Source organism: Lepidochelys kempii, chromosome 8 (assembly GCF_965140265.1).
Source record: "Lepidochelys kempii isolate rLepKem1 chromosome 8, rLepKem1.hap2, whole genome shotgun sequence".
Lineage (NCBI taxonomy): Eukaryota > Metazoa > Chordata > Testudines > Cheloniidae > Lepidochelys > Lepidochelys kempii.
In genome coordinates, this window is record NC_133263.1 from 91,552,270 (window position 1) to 91,572,326 (window position 20,057).

Consider the following 20,057-nt stretch of genomic DNA (forward strand, 5'->3'; position numbering starts at 1 on the left):
TGAGCGAAATTCACTTCTGCCTACTTATTTGCCTTTCAAATTTCATATTAACAAGCATCAAAGCACTCACCCCTACATAGACGTGACCTCCTTTGGGTACTCTGATCTACCAATCAGTTATTCATGTAAAATACTGGCTGCTGAGTATAGAGAGTCTCAGGGTCAGCTGAGAATCCTGCAGAGCTCTGTACTCTGGTGCAGAGGATTGGCAAAAGCTTCCAGCATATTTCTTCCCTACTGCCTCACTGCTGATAACGCAGGATGTTTTAGCTAGATTAGAAAGAAACAAAACCCACTAATTGGTTGAACGTCATACTGGCATTGGTTGATTAAATGCAATCAAACAGTGCTGAAGTCATTTTTCCTGTGATAAAATCCTGCATGAAAACACAAACAGCTACTCTAAAATCATGTTAAGGTTGACACTTGAGCCCACAAAAGGCAACAGCATTTTGAAATAAGGGTACAGCAGCACCCGTCACACAGTTTTATTGCATCTAGACATGGGATAGCCTCCCACAGAAGTTGGCAGAGACTCCGTCTTTTTGGGTGTTGAATATGTAACTGGACAGAGCAGTAGAAAACTCACTGTATAGGACAATCCTACATTATTCAGGGGCTAAACTAGAAGGCTTTACCTGCTCTAAATTCAAAGATTTTGTTCTATAGTACAGCAAGTCTTCTGAGAGATTCCCAGCTCATTTGGCAGCCTTACATACCTAGCATTGTTCTTTAGAAAGCCAGAGATATTACAATATAAAATATTCAAAAATATTCATTGCTATTTGTAAATCTATAACTTTTCGGGCCAATCTGAAATAGTACCAAATATATATATTGCAACAGTCAGGTTACTATGCATGTTTGTAATAGATGACAGCAACCTTTCTACTAAGGTTCAGGAATGATCTGTATAGATGCACATCTGTAGGATGCATAGCCATGTCAGGGTGCATGTACGCAAAAGTAGGTAGTCTAACAGAACCCCCAGGTCCTGCTCCAGAATGCCTTTCCACAACTCCTGCCATGGAGTCACATGTCCACTGGTTTTTGGAGGGAGCCAGAAATGGGACAGAAAACCTCTCCCCCAGGTTCTTCTTGCTATATGAAGGTTTTCTAGCTTGCACCTACGTGTACTGTCCGCTAGGATTTCATCTCACCAGTAAGATCCAAGAGCTCTTCTCTAAATTGGTATTCAAACACTGCTTGTTCATTTGATGGAAGAAGAGGTGTGCTGTGGGACTGAATAAAGATGGCTGTGAAAGCCTTAATTCTTTGCGGTGCTTTTTGGCTTGGCATCCATGCTTCCTTAATGTGGAAAAATTGGGATGTGTTCCTCTTCCTGCAAATACCAGAGGGAGCTCAGACTTTTCTTCAACACTGTGGGCTATGTGCCTTCCCCCCATGCTCCAGATTTCCTCCTTCCAGTGGTGCAAACAGAGTGGCAGTTCAACCCTCTCACTTATCCATTGCAATCCTAGGTTTTAAAGCTGATCTGGAGGAAAGGATAAGCAATATGTTGTTTCTCATTTTCTGTTGTCCCCTACAGAGCTGAAATTTCTGGGGCTTGTTCCCCTAAAGGGACCACTTACTATGGCCTTTCAGTTTGTTCCCCCTGCTTCATCATGGCAGAGCAAGGCAAAGACCAGAGGCTTCTGAAGCCACAGAAGAGGAAACTCTGCCATGATTGTTCCCATCATGTGGACTCTAGCTCTGCTGAGGAAAAGGGGCTAAAAGTCTAGACTGCTTATTGGCACCTCTGAAAAAGGAAAAGGAGTACTTGTGGCACCTTAGAGACTAAGGATGCATCCGATGAAGTGAGCTGTAGCTCACGAAAGCTTATGGTCAAATAAATTGGTTAATCTCTAAGATGCCACAAGTACTCCTTTTCTTTTTGCAAATACAGACTAACACGGCTGTTACTCTGAAATCTGAAAAAGGAGAATGCTAGAGTCTCACTATCACCTGAGAACCCTGTGTAGGGCTATGTAGACATGTAAAATCAGAGTTATTTAATAAGAACTACATTTGTTTAATGAATTATTTTTAAATTTAAAAAATCTGGTTTAGCAGCTTAAACCAAGTTTCAGCCTAATTAATTAGTTAATGTTTGAACAACACTTTCTAAATGTGTTGTGTATGTGATAAGCAAAATTTAACATTGGCTGACCCACCCAAGGTTGCAAGACAGAGGCAAAAATAATCTAGAAGTCTCTGTCCAAGTCACTTAGAAGAGGAGGGGGTGGGTACTGTGGCCCCCCTAAAGAAGCATTTCTGGCTAGCTAATGGTGAGCAAGCAGATCTGACCATTCTGGAGTATTTTCCTGCAAGTTTTTTGCTGTATCTAACACTTGATGCTACTTGCAAAGGTACCATAATGCACACATGGAACACAAAGGCTTGAAAGTTGGGAATGAGTTGAATATATATTTTAGTTTGGAAATGATTCTTATACACGTTTATCTCCTGATTTCTGAGCTCAACTGCAGTGGTGCCATTAACCATTCAGGGTCATATTTTGCTAAGTTCATCCCCGGCCAGCCTTCAAACCGACTGATGCAGCTACCTCTGCTTCTGCTATTTAGTGTATATTTTAAATAAAATCCTTCCGGTCCCCTTTAAAATTCCCCACTTCTTCTAAAAGGCCTACCAGGGAATTTAAAAACACGAAATTCTTCCCATCACTGGACTTTCCAGTGTGTCCTGTATTCTAAGTATCTGTCTTTGTGTAAGATCTTCTGTGGAGAAAGTCACAATTGCCAACTTAGTGTCACTATTACCAAAAACTATGAGTAAGGCCCCAAAAAATCATGAGATGGCCTTAAAAATCAGGAGATTAAAAAAAGAATAAGTGTGGGCCTCTTGCTTTGCCTTCTGATTTTTGAACCTTTACATTACACATGGGTCAGATGTCCCAGCTTTTCCTCACAACCATAAAAACTAGAAAATTTATTTTAAATAAATAAATAAAAATTCCAAGATTCCCATGTAATCCTTTGACTTTGGTAGCTGGGGTGTGAAGAAAAACACCAAATATTACTTGTGTCGGCAATACTGGAGACTCTCTTTATTACTGTGCACTAGGCAGAGAAAAACACATTGCTGACACAAAACAAGTAATAATAATTTCTTGTTAAAATCTTTTCCTGCCTGCACAAAGGAAGAAACAAGTATCTGTGCAGAGCCTAGCTCCATAACTGGAGCTCCTGGGTGTGAAAATACCAATAAAACATATTTTTAAAGTCAAGATTCTTGGGTTCTGCTCCTTATTCTGCCAGTGACTGGCTGTGTACCAATCACTCTAAGTGTGGGTGTTCTCTATTTTTGACACCAATATTGTTTTCTAAATCATTACAATTCATACTCTAAGCATCCAACTGGGGATCTGTTCCTTTAAAATACATTAGTTAATAAATATTGAATCATTTTTAACTTTTCCCCTAACCCTGGCTCCGAGTCCTACTTGGAGGCAGTTCTGGGAGCATGGCTCAGGTAACACCCGAGACAGAATCAGAATCCCAGGAAGAGGAATATCTATCTCCCTGGCCTCTGCCTCTAAGGAAGCTAATAGAGACTCTGGGATTTCCAGGATTCTAGTGCTGCTAGATGATGGCGTGGGAAGGGAAGAAGGGAGAGAGCTCACTGGCTGCTGTAAACACTCATGCAGGGACCAGAGAATGTGCTTTCCTGCTAGCTGCTCCTTGTGCAGACAGCCATTGCTTTTTCCCCATCAGCAGCCATCGCAAGTCATATTCACCCTTTCCTTCCCCTGGCTGCAGCCTCTCTATTTAGAATGTCACAATACACTTTCTCCCTCATGCCCACAAAAAAAGACCACCTCGTGCCTGATCCTAAAGGACCTTGCCTAACTCCCCCTCCATTACAAAATCCTTTCCATCTTCCTCAAGGCCCTTCATAGCCATTCTCCATATGCCTCCTTAAGCTCATCCCTTCACATACCTCCATCTCTGTGAAGCAAATTCTGGACTAATCACATTTCTTCCCCGTCTCCATTCTTGATCTTTTACTGTCACCTCACCAGCTACGTGCAACAGTCTGTCCAGTTCCCTCACATCGTGAATTCCCCCCTTCGAAATTAGTATTCAAAACTCATCTCCTCTATACCATCAACCAGCTTGTATTGCTGGCATGGTGTCATCAGTGCTTCATGCATCTCCTAGTCTAATGGGCCCACTTACCCACACCTTTTCACTGCAGGACTTCCCTCGATGTGACACCACTGTGCGTCCTGAGATGAACACATGAATTATACACTATAAAATTATATCATGTTATTCTCAAAACAGCTCCTAGGATAATCGGTCACAACTTAAGGCAGGAAAGAATGGCATTAAACCTTTACATCTGGTTTATCATCAGTTTTAGTGATCTGATGAAGAAGGCTTTCTAGGTTTTAAGGACTAAACTATGGATAACCTGGTGCAGGTGTGCTAGAAGGGTGAGAGTGGCCAGGGAGCCCCTTCAGCCCTAGGCTGGGCACCCAGGGCACTTGCTAGTGCCAAAAGGCAAAGAAGTCCTATGCTTCACGGAAAGAGCCGTGACCCCAACAAATGAGACAGCACCAGGATCATTACACAGGGGGAGTGCAACCTACTCTTAAAATAAAAGAAATTTTAAAAAAAGTGTAGCAAGTGGTACCACTGGCTTCCCTGATCCCACAGCATATGGAGGGACTAAGATGTAATACCATAATACCTCCAAGAACAGCATGGCTGGTATAATCCTCCTTATTCACAGGCAGAGCAGGAAGAGACATAACTTAGCCCCTGTTTAGGTGTGTCTGTATATACATACATTGTGTCTACGAGTGCTAATCATCAACCAGGACCCTTGTGCTAGGTGCTGTACAAAAGACAGAACAAATGTGATAAGATTATTATGCATCTTTCACTCCTCACTGGCACTATGCTCCCTTAACATTTACTTTAACATTCCAAAGCCTGGGGAAGCTTCTAACTACTATTGTTTTCTTTTTAAAAATTCAAATCTTTCCTCTTTCTCCTCACAAATATGCAGTTTCCATCCAATCTACCCCTGCACAAGGCCAAGAGAGGTTAAGATTCAGTTTGGGGAAAGAAGCAGCTTTTCCACATGTTGGGACTTAAATCCAATATCTAATGGCCCTGTAGGCCTCGGAACAGAAGCATTATACCAAGAGAAGGGAAGATTTTCTGTTTCCCAGGAGGACTCTGCTTTCACTTCTACTCTGTAAGACCCTGATGTAATGGTCCTTAAAACGGCAACATTTTTAGATTTAGATAAGCAACTTCAGCTAATTTTACAGGTTCTTATGGCTCTCCAAGCTGTGTATTTAGACTCATGGTAATTAACGCACTTGACTTTACAGGTCCAGGGATACAAAAAGTAATCTCAGTGGAAGTTTCAAAAGCTCTCCAAAACATTCCCACAATATTTTTCTATATGTATGGTATCTACAGAACAGGAAACGGTGTGCTACAAAAGGTTTTATTTTGACACTAGTTTGAGATGACCTATACAACTCACTCATGGCTTTGTCATTATCAGTAATGCAGGCCTTACAAAATCAGGCTGCTCAAACCTTTACTATCCTACCCCCTCACATAGTCCATATGCTTATATACACATGTGCGCACACATATGCTACCACCAAAAGCACAACAAATTGCCATGGTCTTCTAAGGTCCCCAAAAGCTCAATGATTTGATGACTTTACAGCCTTAGTAATAATTTACTTTTGGTAGGAGCAAGGAGAGCAAATTTCAGCCTCCAGGCACTGATGAACTCACTCATGATGTCTAGCATTATACTAACAATTAGAGGCTCATTATATTTCTACAGTAGGATAGAAAATTGACTGCCCTCTGTTCCCACTGTGTTTCTTCTAATTCTAATTCTGTACTGCACTTAGATACTATGGAGACAGGTGCTTTAGAACTGCTGATCGATTAGAAAAACCGATGTCAATCTGTGTGATACATCATGGTCAAATTGCCAAGATGCAATTACTTTTCAACACGTATGTTGGCACTCCACAGGTATAAAAGCATACTTTAAAACAGTCAGTCATTGTGTTATGTATCTCAAATACCTATGACTAATAATTCTAGTTCAGCCTTTGGGTGTATTTCATAGCGGTACAAAGCTGAAGGAATATTGATGACTAGTTATTAAGAATTAGTATGTTGGATCAAGGGGGAAAATGCACATTACTGATATTCAAGAAAAATAATTTTGACTCTCTTGAAGAGATAAAGAAATTAGGTTGGACTGCTGTCTCAATTATGGTCATGCTATGGGAAATTTAATAACTGATCTCTCTATAAAAAATATAGACATTAACATTTTTACTTTTCCTTCTTATAGAAGATTATTTGCACTTTGTATTCCTAATAGCTACTGCTTAAACCAAGTGTATCTGGAAGTTGGGCTTTACCTATTCTGGACCAGACATGCTGCATATCTCTCCCCCCCACAAGTAATATAGCATCATTTGTGATGGGTACAGCTGAAAGATGCTATCTAAAAATCAGCTGTTCAATAATTTAGTCACATAGCTTCTTCCCGGTGTATTGATTCAATACGCATGCAAATACTTAAAAACCTCCTCTCTGTCCGATCATGCCACGTTTTTAATTGCAAGTCATTGCAGTGATACTGTGTTCTTCAGTGACAAAGTGAGAGAGATATCTACTAGTATAATCCTCTCTAAGTTCGTTTGTACAGCAATGCCTTTTGTATGCAGTTTTACAACACAAACCCTACTTTCGACAGTAATAAGTTAAGAGAAGTTAGGCATCTGCAGTATCTGAATAAGATCACATCAGGTTTCTCAACACCCTTACCATGTTTTGAAGAATTTAATATTCAAACCTTTAAGTACCAGGACAAAATATATTTCATGACAAATGCTTTAATACTCATACCTGGATACCTGGCTTGTGTCAGAAAAAATGATCAGACCTAACATCAAATGAGATTTGAGACAACAAAGATTAGATTACACTTCATTGCAATAGCTCTTGTTTGTCTACTACCAAGTTGCATTATTCCCATTCTGCTTCCTTATACAATGAAACTGCTGAATATTCAGTTTAGGTTTCCCCAGCAGCTTTTTATTCTACTCTAAAAATATTTACCTAACACATTTTTACCAGGCAAAGTGAAGAAAATTCAGCCATCTGTCTCTACATTACAAGAACAGTTATGAAAAATAGTAGATTATTCCATGTAACAACAAGAAATTTAGTATTAGGAATTCTGATACTTTAGTTTAAAGCACTGACCTGCTGTTGTAAATTTTGCATGCTGGTGTCATGCATTCAAGTATATTATAACAGTGATTTACAATGAAACATAAGACAAATAATTTAAAGGTACTGAATTCACCTAAGAGTCTTACATAGTATATGTACATGCTCTCAGCCAAGAAAAATGGTTTGTGCTACTATTCTCTTGCCTTTATGACTTAATTAGTTCTGAATGATCATTAAAATACCTAAAATGGCTTGCTAGCAATAACTACAATGCATACATATATATATATATATATACACACACACACACATACATGAATCCTTACCTGGGAACCCCCCTTGTACCATTGCTGTACCAGCATGTACTTCAAGAGATCTGCATTCCTGACAAACATTCAATGCTGTAAGCAGCTCAAATCCTCATCATACACAGACTCAGTGCTCGTCTTTCTTCCAACGACCTTGGGCCTATTTTTCTGAGAATTTCTCCCTCCTTAACGGCAATCTGTCCGTCTCTTTCTATTATGAGATGCAATCAGTTACACTAATTTCAAGCTACCCACAAGCTAACAGTTACATCTGTCAGCAGATTAAAGCTGCCTATAAAAGTACGCAGGGAGAAGCAAATCTCTGGTTTCCCACATCTGACCCACTGATGCTCTACGGCTGCTGTTTGTTGCACTGGTTTACCCTGCTAACATTAAAAATGACTTCTCTATCCCAAGAAACATATCTATTTAAAAAACATAACCATTTATGTTTTTCACAGCTAGTTACAGTTAATATTGTGTTTAATGAGCCACTCTTACTGCAGAGAGAGAGAGAGAGAGAGAGAAATAGTTAATGGCATTAATTATATCTGTGCATCCTTTTAGTGCAAATTACAGGGGTTATCAGTGAACTTTTGATAATCTAAGGGACCTGAAAAAATGTGTCATCTTATAATTTTCTGTTACCAAACTGTGTTCTTGCATCATTTTTATATGCCAGACACAAAACCATCTTACCATTATTAGCATGCAAAAATTTTCAACTTCATCAGTGATTGTATTTTACCACCACTCTTAAACAGGCAGCATTGGTTTTATTGTAATGTGAATACTGAATTGAAACGTAAAAGAGATGTTAAATTTCTCATTTTGGTCATTTAAAAATGGTTAAAAGTCTTACAGGTTTATATGCATCCGATGAAGTGAGCTGTAGCTCACGAAAGCTTATGCTCAAATAAATTTGTTAGTCTCTAAGGTGCCACAAGTACTCCTTTTCTTTTTAGGTTTATAAGTGTAGTTTCTAAATGTAGTCATGTTAGGAATTTCCTATGCATTCTTTACTCCAAATGATGAATCTTTCTAATGAGTAATTCAGTTATTTTGTATCACCATTAATTCACTCATTTTTAACATACTCTAACCTTTCTTTGTAATATATATGCACAACACACACAGAGAAACCATCTGTTCAGTGGATTATACACATGTACATAGTAAAATTCCAGACACAAATGTTCCCAGTTACAATTTTACCAGTAATTCATTGAGAATGTAATTTCAATATTGCAGCACAACACCAAATTAAGAAAGTTTGTGTGTATGATTCAAAAACATAAGAAAAAGAGGCAAGGGCGTGGACATCAGGGTCTGTATCCACATGTGGTACAAATGCTTGCAAGGATGCTCTAAATTATAAAGCAGTGCCCCTCTGGTCCTTTTATTAGGGGTGAGCTAGAAACCTACGTATTTTAGCTAATTACAAAGTCTGAATAAGAATAGAAAGAGAAGATTAGCAGTGTAGAGACACATTAAATAAGGATTAACATGCAGCTCAAAAATGAAAGTCAGCTTTATTTGTGTAATCCTGGCTATTTTGGATTATCTATGAAGACACACAAAGCTGAATACATTTGTTAGTACATTTAGCAAAATTAACATTGTAAATATTAGAAATTGTTAATGTCTCAGCCTTTCATAAAGGTTTATATACTTATTTTTGCCTGGTCATATCTTTACACTCTTTGAAACCCTCATTGCTATTTGCTGTTGATTGTAGTGACATCTATTGGAGAGGCAGTGTTTGACTGCAGAAGCTTCCTCATCTTAGTCTCGGAGTAAACATTTCTATATTTTGCAGCAACGAAAATCACAGAGTCATAGAACTGGAAGGGACCTCGAGAGGTTATCTACTCCAGTCCCCTGCAAAGTGTGTCATGTTATTCTTCTTGTTTCACAATGCAGCCTCACCCAAAAGGACTTGACAATAAACTCTAAGCAACCAGATCCCCCACTAGCTTAATTGATTTATCAGTCAATTTACTCCTTAACACTTCTGACATTTTTTCAAACACAATTATTCAGTAATCTGATTATTCTAATATTTTAACGTTATTAATTCATGATGTTATTTATGGACTTCTTGGTTTCCTTTGTAATTTTATATTTTTGCACATTAAATGTACCGCATGTATTTGAACATTTTTTAAAGGTGTAGACCACATTTGATTTTATGAAAAAAGAATAAGCCATCACATCTCACCAGTTGGGGTATTTCTGGGAACATTAGCTTTAGGGAAGCGTTTGGAGGCTCTAATTGAGATCAGAGCTTCATTGCGCTATCACCTGTAAAAACATATACAAAGAGACAGTCCCTGCCCTTAAGCGCTCCTAACTAACCTACAGCAAGAATCCTGCAACTAGCACCATGAAGAAGATAGCACCCCTATCCCTTCACTCAACTCCACTGACTTCAAATTGTCTAAACAGACAAGGCAAAGGGAAGGAAGTATTATTATCTCCGCTTACTGATGGGGAACTGAGGTGCTGGGAGATGAAGTGACTTGCCCAAATGCACACAGAAAATCTGTGGCAGAGCCAGGAATTGAACTCAAGTATCCTGAGTCCTAGACCAGAGCTTGAATCACCATAAAACCACTCTTTATAGTAAAAGAAAAGCTATTTGTAAAAACCGATATGAATCAATCAGATCAATTTCATTCTCTAATTAAAACGGAGAACTTAATGAAAAATGCCTGTTGAAATGACAGGATTCTGAGCTCTTGCCAGAGTTAATGTCTGTCTGGTTTACGCCACTCATTCTTAATGTTTTTATTTTTGTATATATTTTAATTTGCTTTTTATAGGATAAATTATGATCCTCCAATGTGTGCATATAATTTAATTATAATGTCAAATGAAATTACATAGCTCCTAATGCCTATGGAAAACCGTGAGAAAAACTCTACTTACAAACTAATTAATTTTTTCCCCCTTCCACTCCCAACCCCTCATGTTAGTAATAAACTACAATAAGGTGTGCATTAGTGGTCTATCTGCAAATTCTTAGTGAAAAGAAAAAGGGTACTTGTGGCACCTTAGAGACTAACCAATTTATTTGAGCATAAGCTTTCGTGAGCTACAGCTCACTTCATCGGATGCTGTAGCTCACGAAAGCTCATGCTCAAATAAATTGGTTAGTCTCTAAGGTGCCACAAGTACTCCTTTTCTTTTTGCGAATACAGACTAACACGGCTGTTACTCTGAAATTCTTAGTGTACATTTCTGGCTTTCAGCCACCAAACCAGCACACCAATGCCTACTGATGTACACCCTGCCATGATTTATTGCTTGTGCAAATGGCTTCCTTTTATAGTACTTTAAAAAAATCTACTTGAAACCCACTGTTCAGGGGGCATGCAGGTTACTAACCTACTCCTCCACCATGCAAAAATCATTCCCAAGAGAAGAATAAAAAAACCTCCCACATACATTTTCTTTAATATTCTGAAAATAGTCATTAAAACACACCATTTTGAAATTTTTATTTCAGGCTGAAGACCATCCTGTCTTGCTGTCTTCTATCCCACATGAACCTGGTTGCACTTTCTAAAGCAGACTGTAGATACACTAAATTGAGAATGTCAATCCCAGCTTAAATGTTACAACCGAGAGTGAGGTAAAGGAGCGGTCTGGAGCTACACATTTGCCATGAAACACTTGGTTGGAACCTTGGCCTCATCAGGCAATGCTGGATCAAGGATCTTTTTGTTGAGATTTACATCTGGTAACACCAGCTTCAGGCTGGACTCTGCCTCAGTGAAGGGAGGCTGCATAGGCTGATAGATTAAGGACTGAATAGCTTGGTCTAAAGGCAGAAGGTCCATTTATCCTAAAACTGGAGAGAGCTAAGAGTCAAATGCTAGGCATTTCTCCTCCCTATACTGGGTACTCAAACAACTACAGCACCCTGCAATGCCTTTTTCCATTTTCAGCTGGCCCAGATGCTTCATCCAACCTGACAGATAAGGACCTAAGACACTTTTATAAAACTTCCAGGCTCATTTCTAGTAACACTCTGTACTTGGGATTGAAAGTAGGAACTTTGAAAAAGCTCCTAATGGTTCAACATATAGCAGCTCGCCAATTAAGCAACAGAGGCGGACTTAAACACATCACCCTGTGCTCCATGTACTATGGCTATAGCTACACGAGGGAGTTTACAGCGGTGCAGCTGTGCTGATGTAAGCTCTCTTGTGTAGCCACTCTGAGCCAACAGGAGAGAGCTCTGCCATTGACTTAATTAATCCAACCCCAACGAGTGGCTTTAACTACATCGGTGGGAGAAGCTCTCCCACCACATAGTGCTGTCCACACTGGCGCTTAGATCAGTCTCACTTATGTAGTTCAGGGGGTGGCTTATTCACACTCCTAAATAACATAAATTATACCAACGTAAGTGGTAATATAGACATAACCTTAGCTGGTTTCCCAGAGAATAACCAATCAAGATCCTCACCTCCAAAATCTTAATGGGACAGACCCAAAACCATCTTGAGGACTGTCTCAGCCTCTGATCAAGGCTAACAACAACAACTGTGCTTGAGAGGCAAAATAGCACTGCTAACAACAAGGATTAAATTCATAGGAGCTGGTCACAGAGCTTCCTCATCAAAGTCCTATGGCTTTGGAACTTCTATTCACAAGAACAAGACTTAGCCACAGACCTGACCACCTATAGGTCAAAAAGCAAAATGCATCTTTTTCCTCTGGCTTTCCCACAAACAAAACAAAACAAAAAATACCCATACCACCATACACAAGAACACATACAAGTACCAGTCTACAGTGACGGGGAGAGGAACAAGAGGAGAGGAAATCAACACATTGACTAGTTTTTGTAAGTTTCTGTTATCCTGGTGCTGAGTGTGATATAGATAATTCTCAAATTATCTCTTGTTGGTCACCTGAGAGTCACTCCTATTGGGTCATTACTTTCTGTTTATCTAAAGCTAGAGCCACTCAAATCAGGTCCTGAACCTCTAGGAAGCATTGCTGGGCACTCCTGAACAGACACAGTGTTCCAATTTATAGATGCCTGCACTTCCACGCTGATCAAAGCGTAAATCATTGTGAAATATCTGTAGAAAATTATAGCATCTCAGGGATTAAAGGTGCTATACAAAATAAGAGAGTTACCTTTCAAGGAGCCCATTGTGACAGACCTGATAGACTTCGCTTGCTCCTTTTGTTCCACCCAAGCCTCCTAATTACTCATTCTATGCATAGCTTTCTCTCACTCTCCCAGGTTTTACACTGGGGGTGGGGGGGGGGGGGAGAGCCTCCCCTGCATTTTTTTTTTTTTTTAAAAGAAAGGTATAATGCCTGAACCGTGATGCCTAATTTAGGCTGCAAGCTCTTTGGGGCAGGGGCTGTGTACTGATGGTTCTCAAACTGATCTGCACAGTTGCTGCTGTCACAATGCTGAAGCATCTTATCTGCCTTCAAGCAGCGACACTCCCCTGCAAATTGTAGGTCAGCTTAGATCTTGTTCATTGCTTTTTGACCAACTGAACTAAAAATGAATCAAGCACCTCTCTGCACTCTGGCAAAGAGGGACGCTCTAGGGTTGCAGTTGGAAGGGCAGGAGCTTCCATCTTAAAAAGATCAGTCCACAGTAAAGAGAAGTTTGAGACCAGCTCTCCACATCATATGGAGCACGACTCACGCGGACGGAAATTAATCCATACACAGAATTTGTAACAACAATGTCACTGCTATGTAGCACCATCACACGGACAGATTATATTCCCTAAAGATACAATGCGCTTCTTAGATAAATGTGGTACTACTTACCCTCTATATAAAAATCCTCCTCCCCCACAGCATCCTCCTCTGACTGGAGTGTTTTGGGTGATTTATAAGGAGGCGGCAACTTCAGCGGAGGTGGTGCCCCCACTTTTCTCTGATGGATGAAAAACAAAATAAAGAGGTTTCAAACATTTTGCCACGTACCATATAAATTACTTTTCTTCTCCACACACTAAAAGGCCACCCCATGTACATACATACCCTTCAGTTTAATACATTTTCTTAAAATAATGCACTTTAACTCCTCTTTTTCAAAGACATTTTACAAATGAAAAATTATTTTCAGAGACTCTGAAGACAAAAAGAAATGAAAGAAAACATTAATAGGAAATGGACTGCACATTTACTTACTGGAACAACACTGGTATTTCATTGTAAACCTACTTAGTGGAGTACAACAAACATGTGACCATTAAGAAAGGGGTTAAAAACATAACATTAAATATTATCCCAGCATGGATTTTAAACCCTTTGTTCATCTTCCATCACCATTTCCTGCTGCAGTTTAAAATCAAAAACACTTAGCAAGCAAAATCAGAACGGAACTTCTCATTGCTCCTACAAGTAAAATATGACACTATTTCATCTATATTTTGGTTCCAATTAAAATATAATTTGAATTATAAATTACCTCACATAAATAAAGACAGTTCCTATAATGATGCATATAGCGACGCATATCAGGTATAAAAAGAGGACTCTGGAATCTAATGAAAACAGGAGCTGAAACATCCAAGCAACTGTTTTTATAGGTTCAAAATAATTGGAGCATGCTTTAGGTTAGCTACATGATTTCACTAAATTATGTTCAATTACATCCCCTACAATCACACCACTAATAGCAGGATGCACTTTAGCAAGTGAACAGTGAGTACAGTAAGCCATTAGAGCAACAAAAATGCCTGCAATGAATTTTTTTTTTTTTAAATCGCTGGGAATTACCATTTGGGAATCAAACATCAGATCTGAAATAATATTTTCCATTGCATAGAATGAAAACAGGACCTGCACGTAGATTCATAAAATATTTTACATCTAAATTTATGTTAAAATATTCTAATCATTAATATGCAATGGCATCTGAATACAAAATTGTAGGAGATAATAAAATATCATCCTGTCCATTTAAAATTATTACAGCGGAGTGCTGCACTGAGGCCAGCAAAAGAGTAATAAATCAAATGAATTCCACCAATTTGTAGTAAGGGTGTCTAATGAGAGGATCTTAAGACAGCAACAGTTTCCCAAATGTACACAGCAAAAGAAAGCACACATACACACTCTAAAATAAAAACAGGACAAGAGGTCCACCAAGCACCACTCATTTTCTGTATTCTAAATTCTTTAAAAGGTAGAAATGGAAAACTTGCACTGCACACTTCCAACTGCCTGTGACAAATCAGAACCATTATACTTTAGAGTCCACTTATTAGCTTTTTTTGTTCTTTATAATTTTTTATAAAGTTCTTTTTCAGCACTTTCAAGATCAATATTAAAGCCCCTCAGAGCCCCAGGTAAGCAAGGTGCCCTCTGTTTTCCTATCATATTAAGCTTACAGAACCTTTAAAAGGATTGTAATGGTCTTCATATCCAAAGCAGATCTTTACTAGTCAGGGCTTTAAAAAGGCTAACAACAGTTTGTTCCATCACTTCCTGATTTTTTGTAAATATCATCATGCATAGTCTGATCCAAAGCACGTTGACGTCAAATGGAATTTTTTTTAATTGGACTTCAGTGTGCTTTGGATCAGGTCCTCAAAAAGAGAGCATTTTGCCAATTCACTGACATCAACATACTTAATACAAAAATGTAAATAAACTTCAACCTCTTGGCTGTAGATTCCATTGTGTGAGTTGTGTGAAAGATTCACAATCGAATTTCGGATATTCAAGAAAATGAAAGTCTATTTTCAAAAGCCAAGCAAAAAGCCCCTAACCCCGGAGTTTCCTGTAAAAGTGGTGAGATTTCATACCGGAGCAGTTCAGACAAGTTCAGAAATGTACCCATAGAAAGGAACAAAACATTTGTTGGGAAGAGTCATCAAAATTAGTATGGGACCTACCTGATTTTCTGTGGGGCTGTAGGATTTAGCTGGCAGTTCCAAGATTTAAAGAAAGGTTTTAAAAATTATGAACACTTTTTGTAACAGAAACAAAGTTAAAATAGCTTTAACCTGGTGTAACCTCTGATTTTGTATGCCATAAAGCCACCCTATTTCCTCAAATCCTACTCCAAACTCTCACTTCTTTCTAGCAATGATTCACACTCCTATTTCAACCTAATAAAATCTAAGTAAATTTGCTACTCCTTACATCTTGACCCAAAGTGGGATTTCAGAAAAGCTTGACAAAGGGCCTCAATAATTTTTTGAAAAGAGACAACATTAATGGTAGTTACATGGCACAAGCCCAAAAAGCAGCAGCATATAAAATGATAGAAATGTTTCTAAATTAGACACACTTTCAAACATGAATAAGAAAAAGCATCTCCATTTAGCATCCATAGCTATTTTGATTGTTGCAAGTTTAAATAATTGGGATTTTTTTGAATAGCAGAATTAGACTGCAAATTCTTCTGGACCAGAGTTGTCAGATATTTCACGTTTGTATAGCACCTGATCTTAATTGTAAAGCACATACAACAATTCAGGATTTTGGACATTGGGATTTTGTTGATCACGTATTTCATCTTGTCCTGACAATGGGACTTCTTATGTGCATGCCTTGATCCAAAACCCTCTGAAACCAGTGGGAGTCTCTACATTAAATTGGGTGGGCTTTTGATTAAGGCACACACACTATTCGTACTTTACCTCAGCAACAGCAAAACTTAACATAATAACAGAAGTCACTAATTGCATTTTTTCCATTTTATGAACAGTCAGGGATCATATCTAATTTAACAGTACAGCCTCTACCAGCAGGTTCCTACAAGATAATTTAAACATTGACTTCTGAAGAAATTCCTAATGAGATTCCCACTTGTCTTGAACAGTGTCCTCAGACCACACTTGGTATTTCATTTGAATCGGGGGCATATTTATAGGTTGCAAAATAAGAAAGTTTCAATTCCAGGCATGGATTTGTAGTATGTATACGATTGATATAGCTCAAAGACAATAAATGAAATTCTGTTAAAACTATTCTTAGAATCAAAACCTTCCCATGTGCCACTCTCCTCTATGCTTCATTTGCTGACAGGGTCCTCATCAGCACTCATGTATTGTGTACTTTATCAGTTTTTAACCCAATCTCTCTCACCATCTCTCGGACATCATCCACTCACACTGGTACAAGGATCAGCTCTGTAAAGTAAAGACTTTCTGCCAGGATCTACAAGCTGGCGCTCATCGTCCACTGCCATATATGGAAAGCTCATTTCCCACATAGTAATGAGAAAGGGGCCTTCTCCGAATTGGCCTCTCCATGACAGCTTTCTGCCTGGTTTTCAAAGTGTTTTGTAAAACTGAAACTGCCTGCCTCCAGGAATGGGATGTACCAGCTGGCCATCATTAGCCAGACAATCTCACATCCCTCTCTTCACTTCCTACTTGTTCTCAAGAAATTATTCCCAGAGGCTCTTATTTTAGTCCTCTTCTCCATCACTTCACCCCAGATCATCTCATTGCTTAAAACCTGGATATAATTTTTACACAAATGACATGTACATTTATACCCTGGCTCACTCTCACTTCTTCCTGATAATTAGTTCCTTGCTTTTGCATAACATCCTGCTACTCTAAGCTCCTAAGAGCTAAGTCCTCTCCCTGAGTAAAAAATTATTTTCCATGCCTGCGATAACTCTCCTTAATTTTGCTCCTAAGGTCAGAAACAGTGGTGTCAGCCTCGACCCTGAATTTTCTTTTATTCCCACGTCTCCTTTATCTGTACATTCACCTCCAGAACACAGGCCAAATTAGACTTTGTTTTAAAACTGCCAATACTGAAATACTTATTTCATGCCTTAATCACTTGGTTAACTACGACTATTCTGTCCTTTATGTAGCCTCTAAATTTCAGGGAATTCAGAATACCTCAGCTAGACCATTCTCACGCTTCAGGCTACGAGATCATCACTCTTAATCTCTGTCATTTTCACTGGCTTCCTTCCTCTCTTCTTCCAGTATAAAAGTTTCTGTCCCAGTTTTCAGTTCAACTCCGCCCTATGCCCTCATGCCCCCAGATCTCTTTGACCACCAACCACTTGCTAAACACCTCCATTGTTGGTCGCCTTCTTGTCTCTTTCACATATCTCTCCCTGAACTGGGTGATGCTGGTTTACTTGTGCCATATATACATTCTTCTTTTCTCTGCCAAATCCCTAGTTCTCTTCTCCTTCATCCCCAGAAAGGCCCAGTCATCCCTCACCCAAGTCACACAAGACTTTTCTTTTCCCCTTCTGTTTGTAGCTCCCAGGTTTCCAGTGTGTCCCCCAGTATCCCTCTGCCCACAAGATCTCCCAGAAACTTGCCCCAAAATGGCTCCCTTCACTTTAGCTCCCCTCCAAGAGCCCACTTGTCTCTTTCATTCCCTTATTGCCTCTCAAGGTCCTCCCATCTGCCCTCTTTGCTCTGGCTTTCCCACTCTCCCCAACCAAGTGCCCCTTTGGCCTCTGCCTCTCCCTAGGCTCAGCCTACGAGGCACCTCCCACTGAGCCTTTAGTTACTTGATGTAACAGACAAGAATACAAACTTTAAACCCCTTGAAAAGAGTTGAGTTGCAGTTCCCATTTCCTTCGTAGGAGAAAAAAATTGCCCGAGCCTTTATAAAGTGACTAAAACGAATGCAGTTTGTGCAACTGCTTCCAGAAAACACACAATAATCTGGATTTTATTTAGAAAACTACACACCCAGCAGGATATGAAAGACAGCACAGTTCACAATTCTACATCTGCTCTGTCTGCAAGGCTTGATCCAAAACCCACTGAAGCAGGGGCGGCGGATATCATAGGCCATTTGACCCCCCCGCCGATCCTGAAGCTGGTGGGGGATCAGCTCCAGCTGTGGCCTGGAGCTCGGTGAAGCTGGCGGGGGATCAGCTCCAGCTGCGGCCTGGAGCTCGGTGATCCGCTGGTGGTCAGGGGCTGGGCCAGGGCCCCAGGCCAGCCCGGGGTCAGCTTGGTCTGGCCCAAGGGTCAGGGTGGCCGGCTGGGGTTGGGGCAGCCGGTGTGGCCCGGAGTGGTGCATCTGGGGTGGCTCAGGCTGACCTGCGGTGGGCCGGCCAGCGTGGAGGGACTCGGGCGGGGGGGGGGGGGGGGAGTTGTTTCAGGCATAAGGGGTGGGGCTGGCAGGCCGATACTCAGTGCATACCCAAGCACTGATACTTCAATGGCTGTCGGATCAGACCTACGGACAGGCTATAGAATCTATCCTGAAAAAGGAAGGCAAGGTGGAAGTTCACATAACTGTGTCTTGGACTCAGCAATTTAGGCTTCTAGAGCATCTAACTACACCACATATTTGAACTGACCCACCATTTCCAAGGCAAAAGCTATGTGGTGTACACAGCACAACTTTTATATTTCGTTTTCACATAAGAAACCGAAGCATTGTAAGCAGCTCTCATAAAGGCTATTTTAAAAATTATTATTTAACACATGTAAATCACTATAGAGTAGAACAAGCACCCGTGAGTAACAGAGGAAGTCCCCAGTAATTAAAAATAATGACCCAGATAAGAACAGCAGCTTTTCCAAGCTGGATATTTTGCTTTCAAACCTAGTTCTTTTCTGACACTTTGAAGACTAGAGTAGAAATATCCATGATTTCCCATAGGAATGCACGCTAATAATCCACTCATAGACATCTTTTTCTACTGAGACTGTCCCTGCTGAAGCACATTGTGTCTGCTTTGTGAATTAATGTTCAAAGCTAAAGAGAAGCTTACACACTTATTCATTGAAGCTGTTCTATATTCTACTCATCACATTACAGCACCCATAAAGGGTTACTTTTAACAGCTTTGAAAAAGGTTAGGCTCACTCATTGACTTTCTACTGTTTTAGTATTCAACACACTGGAATCCTAGAGATTAAAGGCAGCAAAATTGCAAGTGGATGTGCTTTTTAGATTACAAAGACCAAGAAAGGAGTATAGTAACTGCTTTATTTCACGTACTGCTAACTGCCATGAAACCTGTAGCTTCCTTGCTTTCCTGGGATAACCTGAAAACCTCCAGACGCTGAATCACTCTAAAGTAGCCTGCAAAACACTTTCTAAAGCAACAAGGCCTTTGAGTTTCCTTTCAACATTAGAGGATTGAACAAATTCAAGCACACATGGGTCAGCGTACGCAACCTAGCCATGCTGAACTGGCCAACATCCACAATAGTGCTATCCCTACACTGTTTCAGTTGCAAAGCCTTCTGGGTACATATGTCACAATCCCCAGCTTGGTTTCCAGAAGAATGCATTTGGGGAGATTTTGCAAGGCCACTGCTGCATTGCAGGACAGAGATAGGAAACCAGATGTACTGTTTTAGTATGTCTGCTACCACAGTCACTAAAATTAACCAATTGGTTAATTAACCAATTAAGTTTGCAGAAAGGTCCTTCATTCTAAGTGATTATTAGACCATTTGTAAACCAACTATAGATCACCTGGGACATTTCTGTTTGTGGACACAAAAAGCATTGTGCTAACTAGGGCAACCAAGTATGAAAA

General features: G+C 39.8%; 1 protein-coding gene across 11 annotated transcripts in view; it reads right to left on the minus strand.

Moving 5' to 3' along the window:
• The window catches only part of PATJ (PATJ crumbs cell polarity complex component), a 219,596-nt gene that overhangs the window by 98,335 nt on the left and 101,204 nt on the right, over positions 1–20,057 (minus strand). For all 11 annotated transcript variants that reach the window (XM_073357497.1, XM_073357498.1, XM_073357502.1 and 8 more), the window contains one exon: positions 13,379–13,487. In XM_073357497.1, the coding sequence (XP_073213598.1) occupies positions 13,379–13,487 (109 nt within the window). The remainder of the gene's footprint in view (positions 1–13,378; positions 13,488–20,057) is intronic.